Source organism: Pararge aegeria, chromosome Z (genome assembly GCF_905163445.1).
Source record: "Pararge aegeria chromosome Z, ilParAegt1.1, whole genome shotgun sequence".
Lineage (NCBI taxonomy): Eukaryota > Metazoa > Arthropoda > Insecta > Lepidoptera > Nymphalidae > Pararge > Pararge aegeria.
This window is the reverse complement of record NC_053208.1, coordinates 8,901,617-8,916,093: the sequence shown is the minus strand read 5'-3', so window position 1 is coordinate 8,916,093 and position 14,477 is coordinate 8,901,617. Positions and strand designations below refer to the sequence as shown.

At 34.5% G+C, this 14,477-nt stretch overlaps 1 protein-coding gene across 7 annotated transcripts in view; it reads right to left on the bottom strand.

Moving 5' to 3' along the window:
* Positions 1–4,153: 4,153 nt before the first annotated feature.
* Positions 4,154–14,477, bottom strand: part of LOC120636233 (voltage-gated potassium channel subunit beta-2) — a 40,895-nt gene continuing 30,571 nt past the window's right edge. For 4 of the 7 annotated variants that reach the window (XM_039907603.1, XM_039907607.1, XM_039907609.1 and 1 more), the window contains 10 exons: positions 12,475–12,626; positions 12,032–12,111; positions 10,070–10,202; positions 7,684–7,850; positions 7,358–7,454; positions 7,098–7,213; positions 6,883–7,019; positions 6,546–6,702; positions 6,397–6,463; positions 4,154–6,321 (listed from right to left, as the gene is read on the bottom strand). In XM_039907603.1, the coding sequence (XP_039763537.1) occupies positions 6,597–6,702; positions 6,883–7,019; positions 7,098–7,213; positions 7,358–7,454; positions 7,684–7,850; positions 10,070–10,202; positions 12,032–12,111; positions 12,475–12,626 (988 nt within the window). In that variant the 3' untranslated portion in view covers positions 4,154–6,321; positions 6,397–6,463; positions 6,546–6,596. The remainder of the gene's footprint in view (positions 6,322–6,396; positions 6,464–6,545; positions 6,703–6,882; positions 7,020–7,097; positions 7,214–7,357; positions 7,455–7,683; positions 7,851–10,069; positions 10,203–12,031; positions 12,112–12,474; positions 12,627–14,477) is intronic. The other 3 variants (XM_039907604.1, XM_039907605.1, XM_039907606.1) reach the window with 3 other exon arrangements.

Here is a 14,477-nt window from a genome sequence, read left to right as displayed (position 1 = left end):
TTTCAAGAGCTCTGCCTTATCGTTTAATAGACAACATTCTTAGCTTTGCCATGTGTTAATAAAACCGCCAATGTTAAGATGTGACAGATAGGTCAGCTCACTCACTAAGATGTTTTTCACAGTGTTAAATTAAGACATGGGTATATCTAAGTACGACTTGAATCTTATATGTACAGTTTTGTTGTCAAAAGTGATTTTAACTAGTGATACCAAAGTATTACCTGGTAGTATCGCTCCACCATATCAGCAGGGGTACGGCCAGGAGACAGTGGGTCAGCAGTGGCCCCCTATCATCTATTAAGTATATTAAAATTATATTAAACTTTTAAAGATACGGACAAAGACGTACGGCTAAGCGATTTAGCGTTCCGGTACGATGTCGCGTAGAAACCGAGTACGGGTATGGGTTAAATAAAACTGCCACACTCCCTAGCCTGTTAGGGAGTGCGGTAGTTTATTTATTTTCATTGACCGGCTAAACTGAGCCCACCACCATCTTAGGTTGCATCATCACTTACCACCAGGTGAGATTGCAGTCAAGTGCTCACTTGTAAAAAACATAAAAGATACGCAGTGACTTTTTAAGACCTAAAGACTTTTAGGTTTTCTATATCCCATGACGCAATATCATCTATTACATCTATCGTAACCCCCTTATTATTATATTATTTTATCTTCTACCACAGCACGGCTATCATAGGCTGGATAAATTTTTATCTCGGGGAAATGACAAAATACTTATGTAGATAAGATAAGATTTTGTCATTTCCCCGTGGTGAAAAATGCCCACACTTCTGTACACTCATCGTCCATGTGCGCACGGATGGAAATAAAATACGTGTAATATTAAAAAGAGGTAAACTCCTCCAACTCCCTGTTGCCATACTTTGGCAGGTAGAGTTTCAAATTTTATCCCTTGCCAGAGGATATAATTCGGGTATATAATCTAGGAAAAGTTTACTACTGTTTATTATTACACTTATATTACTTGGATATTATTTCCAATTATGCGTATGTGCTCCGAGATTTGATAAAGCTGTGGGAGAAGATACTTTTGTATCCTTTCCTCGGAGATATAATTGTCAGCATGGGCAGGAGACATTTATATCCCACATCTTTTATCAACTCTCAGAGCACTGGCGCACATATTATTCAAATAATATATGTGTAATAATAAACGGGGTTTAACTTCTCCTATTCCATGTTCCGGTGCTTTAGCATGTGGAAACGTTAATTATATCCCCTGAAAAGGCACGGGAGCATTAACGTGTCCAGCACGGGAACATGGAATAGGAGAAGTTTACGCCCGTTTATATTTACACATATATCATTTGGATAATATTTCCACTTGTACGCAAGAACTCTAAGAGTTGATACAGCTGTGGGAGAAGATACATTTTTACCCTTTCCCCGGGGAGATAATTGTCTCCTGCCTATTCCAACCGTGCTGGAGGGAATATCAGAATATAAGAAATCAAAAAAATAAAACCAATAACAATCATATGTGTCGTGCTTTTATTGTTAGTGTTAACATAATATCCTGGTTCAAACATTGATACAGACATCTAAGATACGCATAGTGATAAACTATTTTGCAGAAGATTAAAATCTATCTAGTGATATGAAGTTTTAATGATTAGTGATTACTTCATAAGCGTGCAATATAATAATATAATTCTTACATACGAGTATATTGTCACGTTCATAATAATTAATTATTATTATAACGCATAACACATTAAAATATTAAACTTATAAAGGGGTAACTCTCCTAAGCAATCGTCTAAAATATATTTGTACATGATTTATGCTCTTCAATACTAATGTATTCAATACTAATAATTACAGTTGAGTGCTGCTGCACAGTCGTCAACCGCATTCAAATTTATACGTACAAAGCTACAAGTGCGTTTACATTTGTTGTAAAAGTAGAATAAGTATGGTTTAATCCAGTTTACATTCATAAAATTGATGAATAAGGGTGAGTTTCCATTGATCGTGGCGAAGGAGAGCAAAGAAGAGCAGTGAAAAATTGCAAGAGTATCCATTGAAGCGGAGCTGACCAGAGCTGCATTGAGCCGTGTTTCGATACGTCATGCGTCATTATTCTATATTTTCGTCTATTATTATTTTTTATACTTACAATATTATCTTTATAGTAAACTAAACCAAAAACTGGGATTCCCCAGATTTTTGCTAGTCTTCTAATCTTGGTCTAGGCTTCGATTGTATGCTATGCTCCATCCACAGTTTTATCTGATGCCGAGTGGAGAAATAAGCACTGTGATTGGCCAATTCAGGGACCGTTCCTCTTCACTCCACCCAACTCCGTGTCAGTGGAAACGCACAGTAGCAGCACTGAGAGAATCTTCTACTTATACAATTTCTACATTCAAGTGCGTTCAGTTAAGAAAAACGGTAGTCTCAGTAGATTATTTAGGACAATAGATTTTATGTAGAAGTAGATTAAAATAACTAAGGGAAATGTGCGACTTATATTTGGTAATTGTTTGTGTTTATGGAGCGCCTTAAAGTATGTGTCTACGGTTTGGAAAACAAGGGATTCTGTATCGGCGGAAATTACCACCTTACTTACTCATATACAAGCTTTAAAAGTAGCTAGGGCTTAACTCACATTTATGCATCTCCCATTTAGTTACAAAATTGTAGTCGTACTGTTATAATTATTATAGTAGTTATCTACAAGACTCGATCGTCATCGTAAAGGCAATTGTTGGACTACGTTTTGTGGTACAATGGACTAGACGTGTCAAGTGCATTGTGTGACAATAAATCTTTACGCTGCTTCAAGGCACTTAACTAAAAATAAATTGAACTTTAATTTTTTAACGTACTTTATGACTAGCGTGTAGCTACATTTAAATCTTAATTCTAGGAATGACAACGAAGCTAGATTTTGTTGTACAAAACTAATCAAGAAGATCCTTGCTATATTGCTATATTGATCCTTGCCTATTAATGCACTATGGCTATTTCTGTTATATTTTTACATTTTCTATATTGCTCTTTAATGGATTGCTACCGACCTAACAGAATCTTAATTCAAACTCTTAAAAATAATTTTGTTCCTACTTGGGAGATACAATACTATAATAATAATAAAATATATAAAACATAACAATACATTTTAAGCCTAACATATTTTAAATTGAAACTTGTAGACAAATATTTAAATTGCAGATACACCATAGTAAAATTCTTGAGCTCATCACATGACATGTATTTTCTTTTTAGGCGACACTGGCTAAATGTTGTATACAAAAAGTAAAACATGCGGCTGGTTGGGGCCTTTTTTTAAAGGAGGAAATGTCTTGACACGACTATCTTCAATTAAAGCCTGCCAATTTTTCTTTCCTCCTTACTTACTGTTGTGTTATTCTTTTTGCATTTTTGATAGTTTTGATAGTATTTATTATTTTTTTTATTAATTAATTCTTCTGTTTCTAATATATTGATTATAATTATTAGATAACTTGGCTTTTAAGATTAATTAATTAATTTATTGGCATTCATGCAAATGCCTAAACGAATTCCAGAGGGCCTGCCACAATTAGTTTTGACAGTGAAGATATACTTTATATATGAATCTTATATTAAATTGACATTAAAAATGAATGAAAATGTAATACGTTGTTTTCGAAGTCAGGGTATTTCTGCAATTTTAATCATATCATGTGCGTTTCTATATTTAATATAAATATCTAATACAAAGAATCTTAAAATGTACATAAGTTACTTAGGCATCATAATATTATTCACAATTAACCTTTTCTTTCCTTAATATGACTTTGTTTTACAATTTGTACAATTGTACATGTACCTACCTACAATTACCCTCACGAGATATTCTAACACTTTTCATATAAAAAAGGTTGTGAACAATCATTTTTACATTAACTATAGGTACTTCACATTTTAAACACTCTTATAACTTATTAATACACACTACACTTATAAATAATAATACAAGTAGAACACGACATTATTATGTGCTAGAAATAATATAAGCATAGATTCAAAAATGTTTTTCTTTGACATCGAATAAATGCTTCATTTCTTTCGAATGACAACAATAAATTCAAAAAGCCATTAAGTTTTAAATAATATAAGTTTAGTTAGTGTTTTAAAACAAGAAAAGATTAGCATAGATAGATTTATAAATACCAACAAGCTAGATAAAGGTAAAAATGTCTATCATTTTCAAGAGCATTTTAAGCCAGATAATAACCACTAATGCAAGCAGTGGGAAGCGATATCTTTGAATTTTACAATTTCCCTTAAACTAGCTTCCTTAATTAGTATTCAAAGGAATCAATTAAAACAGACCTTTATTAGAAACGTTCTCCTCCTCTGTATTTTAAATGCTATTAGTAGGTACGCTGTATGCCGCATCCACGCTCAATATGTTTTCTATCTATTCAAAATGCATTCTGGCTTAAAACGAAACTTGTAAATTATTTTATCGAAATTTTCAACGAATCATTTAAATAACTAATAGATTTCGTTTCTCTTGTCTCCACTCACTCAAACATACGCGTATAAGTTGCCGGTATTTTCGCAATGTAGTATAGCGATATAAGTTCAGGAAATATATAATATACCGTACCTTTCGAGTTCACAAATCAAAAGTGATTTACCGAAATCCATATAGCGTGTTTGGCCTTACCTTTGACTTAAGAAATAGTTAAAGCGAGACAAGTTCAACATAAAGATGTCTCGTGTTAACACGCGCTTTGGCTAAGTAAATTAAAAGCACGCTCTATGGAAATGAGCTAGGCCCTATTGCATTAAAATTTCGATTGCAGACTTAATTTGTGACGTAATCAATACGTCTTCATCGAGGACTGTACCTTTTTTATTACCACGAATTGTTGTTTTAACGGAGTTATGTTTAGAATAATATACATAATCAAGGATTGTACAGTTATCATCGCTCGTCAGTATCAGTTATCTAAAATATCATATTTACGAAGCGCCGGAATTTCGCATATGTCTGGGAGAGGATTTTTTTCGAAATAAGATGTGCGAATCTATAACAAACAACTTAACTTAATATTAAAAGGTTACTTAAGCAAAAACATGAATAATTACAAAACAACATTAATATTATGGACTTTATAATCTTACCACATACTAAATTGTACAAAGCATCTAGTATTACACCTATTATCTTAATATTCACATAATCGTTACTTCTAAACATATAAAAATATAGACTACGAAATATGTGAATCAGCAAAATTGATGCTGTTTATAGGCATTAAGGTGAACGCGGCATTTTAATTCATTTCTATAATATCATCTAATTAAGACACGCTAAAATGCACTGTAACGATAGTAACTACAGATAATACACTGACTATACATCTATTCCACTTATATACAAATTACTTTCCTATCTTTCTTTGTACCAATACTACGGTATAACACTCATTATAGGTGTCCATTTCTAGAAATGTGCTGCTAACATAAACTTAATTATTTACTGTGTGAATATGTTTAGTACTCAACAATACCATCGTATGATTTATTACATTTTTCAGAACAACATCATCGTCATCATTTATAAGTTAGGTACCTCAAAAGTGTTAATAAGTAATAACATAGAAATAACTACACGTAAAGATGCATCTACGAAAATATTTAACTAACTTAAAGCTAGTCTTCAAAGTGCCTGACACTAAAGTCTTCAAACACTATCTCTTAACTTCCATTACTGCTATACCATGAGATTAATTCTCCTCCATTTCAATAATATTAAAAATGTTTAACACTTTTGATATAATCACTTTACACATCGCAAACACAGACATTTTAAACTCAGAAAGTGGGATGCGATTCATTAGCGTCCATATCACAAGTACTTAGAAAGATATCGTCAGCAAAACGATTATTGAATCCTCTTATTGAATCTAAAAAAAGAATTCCATAATCGATATTCATAACTCTTTTGTCATTAATCATTATCATCAAGAAAGATGATTATCGAAATTCTCTAAATAAAGAATTTCTCATATCGTACATATCAATACATTCAAAATCAAAAGAATCATTATCGTTACTTAAGGACATTTTGTGTGTCTTGAATTTACAGGTCTGCAGGAGAGGCGAGATCGAATCGAGATCGCCGCCTGTCCCGAGACACGGAGAGTTGTCCTGAGGATGATCTCTGTAAAGAGGATGATCTTGGTCTGGAGTTATCAGATTTGGATTTTTTCACTTTACTTCCGCCCGATGCTGGTTGTTTTCCTTTCAACGATGAAACGGATATTACTACATCAGTTGATACGCCATCATGTTCTGAAAAGAGCAGACATTTGTTGACATATTGAGTTTTAAAATTGGCTAAGAACCTTCAGGAATTTTGTAACTTACCCACACGACGTATGACTTCTCCGGCGTTATTTAGGAAAAACTTAGGCTTGCCATCCTTAACTGATTCCTGTAAAAGAAAAGTTGAGTTATGAAATATAGCGTTTTTTCTGGATATTTCAAGCAAATATAATAATAATCAAGAGAAGCACCTTTGATTTACTAGATTTGGAAGCAGAGTCAGTGCTTCCACGCCACCACAGTCACTGAAGCTGACAAAAGCCCCGCCCGGACTCTTTAGCGGGTGAGGAATCACCTTCGGCGTCAGCCTCAGGCTTTGGTGTTCCGGCACCAGAAGTTGAAGCACCGCTGTTTGTAAACATCATAAAATACTTTCAAATCTCGTGCAACAAAAATAATTCATAAACAAAATTTTTTCTTTAACTAGTCAAAGTTATCCTATACTCTTGAATTGGCTAGAACATGCTAGGAATTTGAATGGATAAAATAACATTTGAATTAGACACTATTTGTTGGAATTCTACGTACGTCATGTCTACTCGCACAGTGTTAGTGTTTTGCTGATTGCGCATGGCAAGCGTCGATACCATTGGAGGACGCTGTGGTTTATTTGACAATAATCGCTCGATATCTGCCATCACAGAATGTGTTAGCTGGGGAACAATCTGTTAAAAATAAAAAAAATATTAGTTAATTCGTCAGACACATGTCTATTTTGAAGTAACTAATAAAGAATTTTTTACCTGTAAAGCATGAATATTTTCTTTGAATTGCTCAACACTAGTAGCTCCTAGCAGTAAGCAATTAACTGACTCATTCTTGAGGCACCACGCCACAGCTAATTGACTCATAGTACAATCTAAGAAAAAGTTTATTTCTTTTATTACGTACATTTATTTAAAATCGAAAATTCTAATTGATAAACAAAATTCTAACGATGCAAAATATACCAAACGAATCATTGAAGCAAAATGAAACATAAACATTACTCCAAAAAGCTTACTCATCGTGTTTGCAAGATTAGATAGATCACGTAACTTTTCTCCGTAAGTACGAGGTTCTTCCCCTGTTACCTGGTCTTTGCTGCCAGATATACGTAACTGGTAAAAAAAACATGAGATTTAATAATTGTATTTCATATATTTAAAGCATTTTTCAAGCGTTTAATTAAATATATTGTAAAAAGTATGTCCGTCAAAGTGTCAATCAACCTTCCTCTCCAAGTCTCTTAATGGAATCTAATATCTATCCGACCGGTGACCTACCGTGTTCGGATAAAATCAGCCAGAATTTCGGTGGGAATATTCTATGAAAATCTTCAGTACCTACCTCGCTTACATCCGGAACTGCGAGGTCCTCTTCACACCAGCTGAAAGTACTGTACTTTCGGTTGAACCTGGACTTTGCAAAAAGACCAGTTATTTCCTCCCGACCCAGGCCCTTGTCCGTTGTAATCGCTGACCAAGCCATCATCCCTGGGATCAGACACATGACGCCTATGAACAAGTAGAATCACAGATAATAGGTTACACGCTCGTACCTCCTGCCAGAGGTCATGTTCGAGCTTGTCTATGTACTTTTTTTGACTACTGTTCTGTGATTCAGTTGTTGCATACTCCACAATTAAATACGTTAAAGAACAAGCTTAATTACGGGTGTAGACGTAAATATATTAACATTGGCTTCCAGCTATAACTACCCGCTCTTCTTAGCTAGCTTTGTGGTTCTGTTCACATAGGTAAGTACTACTATAGAAACTATATTGGAAAATTCAACAGTAAAATTAACATCAATAAATTAATTGGTTTAGGCATTAAACAACATAAAAAGCCTACTTATGTAGTAAAAGCTGGAGAAAATAGTAGTTCTTATTGCAAATAGTAAGTTTAGTTTATAAGGAAGAACTATTTCTTTCTAGGTTTACATGACAGAACTTCTAAACTTTATACACTGTGTGCCGTGAAATGAACGCTGACAATATTACGCGTTAGACGATATTTATTATTACATGTGAATGAGTGTGCTGCTTTATGTATTATTTATATTTTAGATCTCATTTTCCAAAATTACTACTTGGAGTTATCTCCAATTCAATTTAAATAAGTAGGTAGGTACAATTTATGTATCCTCCTCCCCACCTCTCGAAAAGTGCCTTTTATGTTTTTTCTACAACTTTTTTATGTAAACTTATTTAAACCGCTCGAATAGTTGCTTGTATGTTAGGTGCATTACTATCTTACTTTTACTTTTTAAATGTCATTTTCGTTTTGTGTTTCATATGAAATATATACCGTGTGCTGACGGTAGATCAGAATGCAATTGTGACTTAATCCCTCTATAATATTCCCTTAGAGGCCTCTAAAGGAAAATATAAGAGAACACAGGCGTTCACGGTTCTACTACTACTATCTACTGTGTCTGCCCAGCCACACCAACCCGTCTGCCCAGCGTGACGATAATGGGTAAACCCTCTCGATGGAGAGGCCTTTAGTCCAGCAGCGGACTGTTATGGATTATTGATCATGAAATATCTAAACACTCATTAGCATGTGCATAAATAGCCCACTGCTAAGGTTGATTGTCAGCGTTCGTTTCACATGCCACCTACTACACAAAGAACTGATAATAAACGAACAACAACAACAAGGCTATGAATAATCACAAAAACAGGTGCACCATTAAATAATTTAGAGCCATTTTTGATAAAATAATAAAAAGCACGAATAATTCGGCAGGAGGTGAAAGCGTGCCTCAACTTGGTCAATGTGTTAACAATAAGAATAAAAACCCTATTACTTTAAAAAAGGGGACTAAAATGAAATCATTGAATTAAACATAAAAAATAAATTTCCATAGATACAACTTTAATATCCCGCCCCAATAGAAGTCGCAATAGGTGGAGCATATAGATCGCAGGATCGATGGAATCGCAGGATGGATGGAGGTGCTGCATTGGTAGACCTTTGGCGGTATCCACGTAACCAAACTAGATGGCGCCACAAGATCCTACAATACGCTATAGAGGCCATTGCAAAGATGAATGCTTGGACGTCGGTCCCCGAGCACAAAACCAGCTCGAAGGAAGATCTTCCTATTGCAGTCGAGCACATAACAATAGCTCCCGCTCCTACAACTTTCCCACAGGGCGACATCAGAAGAGACTCATGAGAGTCGCTGTTATCCAGCGAAAAATGACCGTGGATTTATTAAGGAATAGCGGGCAAATGAGAATGCAGGATCAGTTTAGGGTAACCAGTATATGTTAAATGATTACCACTAACCCTGAATATCAGCAGCACCAGAGATGCGAACACGTTGCTGGTTTTTGAGGAACATGTTTATGTGACCAATCTGCACTTGGCCAGTGTGGTGGACTACGGCCTTAACCCCTTCTCATTGTAGTGGAAACTCGAAGTGGGCCGGGCCGGTCATGGTTTTATAAGATGATGAATGCCCAGAAAACACATAAATACAGCAGTGGAGTTGGACAACCATTGGTTAATACCACAATTAAGATAGGGAATAGTATGCCTAACCTGCGTGTCGTCATGCTCAGCTTTGAAACATTAATGAGATTCATTAATGATGATATATAATGATGATAATAAAGATGATAAATAGAATTTTGACTCTTATTGTTAACTCTTTGTCTTTGTTGGGGTCATATATAATTAAACAAGCTGCATATAATAAATACTACATATTCAGTACTTACCAACGCCAATTTTGTGATACAGTTCAGGCATGTATAACTCTGGTTTTTCTCTACAGAACATGTGGTATTCTGTTTGTTCAACTATCGGTGTGATGCAGTTGAACTGCCTGCAGTTCGAATACGCGTCCATTATCTAGACAAGGTTATTTAAATATTGGAAAATTCTTTGAATTTATTATGTAGCCCTTAAACTGCAATCGCTTTTCTTTTTTTGAATAAGAAAATTGTATGCAAGTACATAATAAGATGCCACATGTGCAAAAAACAAGCCATTTCATTAAAGACTTTAGCCCGTTTTAAACTAAGTAGCTTTATACATAACATAATAAGATCATGAGAAGGGAAAAACATATGAAAATATATGCACTATACTACACTATACTATACTACTACTCGATTATGCGAAGGAACAAAATATATTAAAAGAAAACTACTACTTTACAAAAAATAAACTCCATTCAAATTTTCTTCCATGTACCATGTGTAGGTACCTATGATATTCTCTTTTGTTTCATGGATCACGAAGGTTAGACTCCACGTCGGTCCAAAGTTGTAACCGGTTATTCTGACAACGAGTTCTAAGTTTCAGTAAGGAGTTAGGAACTGGGCGTTGTCCACTTCCGTGTCAAAGCAAATTAAGCATTTGGTACCGGTTAGTGTCACTAACAAAGATACTTAAATTTCCCAAATAAAATTGCATGTTAAAATAATCCAACACGGGAATTGAAATCATTAATTTTTGGTATTTTTTTTTCCAAACTAACTGTAGGTACACAGTTACATCGTTTATTGTCTTATAGCTATGTTTCTTATTTAACTATTGGATTGTTGAGTATATGGGTGAGCGGATATGTCCGGATAAATGTCCTTAACTGCCAATCACTGCTGTGAATCGGAAACCGTCCGCTTCGCGCTGTTTAGTACGCTTCGTACATTCGATTTTCTCGCACGCAAGGATTCTCATTCGAGTATCGAAATACTTGAACATCAGTGTAAAATTAATCTTATTTATTTTGTTTAGGGCTTTTAGCACTATTATGTTGAATAAGAACTGGAATTACAGGATTTACGACTCTAAAATTAGTGTCAATAGGCCCTTTTTACTTTAACAGTTTAGTTTAATATGCGAAAACGACTCCTCGATTGCGAGGAGTTACTAATTCGATTATTTCTTTTATAGGTCACAAACCATATAACATCTTTGAATAAAGGACGTGCGGACCCAAAGTCAATTTCAAGTTAAAATCGTCAATGCTCACAAGTTATAAGAAATTGAAAAATCAGTTATTATCTAATCACGTATAAAAATACTTAATACAAGCAAAATCCATTGGTTTTCTGAAAACTGACATTACTGAGTGTGTAACTATGATACTAGAAATGATGTGTGATACTAGAAAAATATATGTATACGTCAACTATTTTATGTGAAATTTTGGGTTAGCAAAAAAAATATATAAAATCCCTTGATTAGACTTGTCTTTATGTATATATTATTAAAGAAAATTGCCTAGCGTTAGAGGTTTAATGCAACTCACCTGCAATTGCAGTGCTCAATAATATTAAAAAGTAATTAATTTTTTTTGGGTTTTCTTTCGTTGACTAAAATTGAGTATACATTTAAGTTGGAGCAGTGCATATCTACATAGCTTTGCTCTCGCACGTCCAAATTGTAAAGACTGGATACCACAATAGACTAATTAACTGCTTTTGTTCTAACCGTTGAAACAGTTCCCTTTCTGTTTTTTTTAAATTAAGTTAGCCCTTCATCTATCTTACCTGGTAAGTGATGATGGAGTCTAAAATAGTACTGGCATATTAAATCCATACCACTAATCGTTTTCTACGCAGCATCGTACCGTTGTATTGCGACACGCTTTTGTGGTAGAGTTACTAACAATGCTGGAGCCTTCCAGCGGACAGAATACTGTTCTGTTTCTGTGATATCATGGGTACGCTTACCTCAGAAGGGGACCAACGTGCTGTTCCCCAATACATAACCCATCCTTGATTGATCACAAATGTCATGGCTCGCACCAATTCTACAAAAACAAATAATATTTATAAGTGTCTTTTATCAGAAGTATCATGAATATTATATCAGGTCTTTTCTTATGAAAAAACCGCTTTTAATATAGCGTAAAATTTGTGTCGCGTAGCTTCATTAATTCATATGCGAAAATAATGCGTCAAGATATTCCGATTTAAAAAAAAATACTGTTCTTTATTTAAAAATTGATTTTACGCCGACTATTCGTCGCCTCGCCAACAATGTTTCACCAAAAAATTATTTGTAATTAGAATTCAAAGTCAAACCACAGACAAAAGTAGTTTAAAGTGTCTAATTTGGCAAAAGGGCGATTTCATTGGCAAAGACCTAACAAAAAATATTCTGAAATACATACCTTCCATGGGGCAGACGGGATCAATTTTGTGCAAGAGTACAACATCTATGTAATCAACTTGAAGTCGTTGCAGTGACGCCTTCACACTCTCTATGACATGTTTCCTAGATAAGCCCCTTTCATCTGACCTGTTAGCATGAGGGCCTGTTAGCCTAGTAAATGGAGATAAAAATTAGGTTCTATAAAAGCCAGAAGCATTATTTTCAGCGTTAGTGGGGTCCCAAAGCAATCGTATAAAGCAAAAAGCGAAAATGCAAGTTCGCCGAGCGTAAAGTCACGAGATATTATATAACGCGTGGCTGTAGCAAAAAATATGAACATTACAATGTAAAATGATATATTTACTTTCCGGTGTTAATATAAAAACTAATGAGTACAGTAATAGCGATTTACTATACACTGTAGATTCGCATGGGATTAGAAAGAAATAAATGTGAATGATAAGGTCGGTTGTCAAATGGTGTACATGTTTGACTATAGATTACGATATCCTGGGTTTGATTCACGGGTCGGGTAAGAATTTCTTAGTACCAGCCTGAAGTTATTAGAAAATGTGCGTTGGCCAAACCCGTGCTTTGGGAACTTCGATAAGCCGTCGGTCCTGGTAATTACTAGGAGCGACGGCTTAGCGAATATATCAGTGATATCACTAACATTTGATGAGAACTGCTAAAGCCCACCATCCTATTGGAGCAGCTTTGTGGGTTTATGCATTTCCCCGTTCTCCTAGAATAAAGGAGGTATATAATGGATAATGTTTTTTTTGCTTTGTGTTATGAATTCCATAAAGATTAGTTACATTAGTTACATTATATTTATATGAACAAGGGCAATAATTATTTGGCTTCGTTACGATTTTCCATCAGTGCCTGCCACGGACTGCTTGGCACAAAACAAGATGGTCGTAACTCTATTAAATGCAAGGCTTGAATACTAATTAAAATAAATGCACCGCGTGATTTTTAAGCTATGTCCCAAATGTCTTTATATTGATTGCAAGAACAAAAGGGCGCAATTTATCAGCTTGATCTAATAACTACTTTTTTGTTATTTTTTCTCGTGTTCTTTATATAAAAACGCATTTAGCGGGGAAACATTATAATTACTTAGGAAAAGATAATGGCGAGTATAGGCCAATTTTTTTTCGTCTGTGGACAGAAAATTTTTACTGAAAACAATGGAAAAGCATAACATGGCGTTAAAATATTTTATGAATATTCAGGCAATTGTTTTAATGGTTAAACTGTTACCGATCACTGGGTTAAACTGGGCATGCCCTTTACTACATTTTGTTCATATATAACATCTGCAGCACCAGTGCCCATGAAAGAGCTAAGGCCACACAACTAAAAGCCTTTTACCTAATGATACTTGAATGTCCTACAATATCAATAAGTTCATCGCCCACAGCGTCTATAAAAATCTCGAAGGTAGTATGTGAACCTCTAAGTCCTCTATGAGGTTCTTGAACTTTCAAGAGTTTGAGTAAGGTTTATACATAATTAAAAAAATGCTTTTCCATAAATTTGCTATCACTTGGACTGACAAATAACAGGTAGCAAATGAAATCCAACGAAGTTCTAAAAATTAAACAAAAGACACGCGACTTTGATTAAAGATTAAAGACTTTGATTAAAGACTTTTTTCATTTTGCGTTTGTACAACTTGGTATTATACAATTTTTATGTCATTCACATTTCTCTTGACTGGATTGATTGATGAATTGATAACTGAAAAGCCAGAAGCATCTAAATAATGTTTGGTGTGACCTGTTTCGTATTCCAGAAGGTTTGTTTGATATCGAAATAATAGTTTGTTTATAAGGTAAGATCCGGTAAACAAATGGGACACTGTGCAACTTGATGACTTCCTTTCTGGTGGCCAGGTTTAAGTACCACTTGGGTAAATGTATTTATCAGATAAAGAGTTTATTCTTTTGGTGTAAACAAAAATTTATAAGCTCAAAAGTTTTATTTATTATAGCCGTAATTGCTTTGTTATAT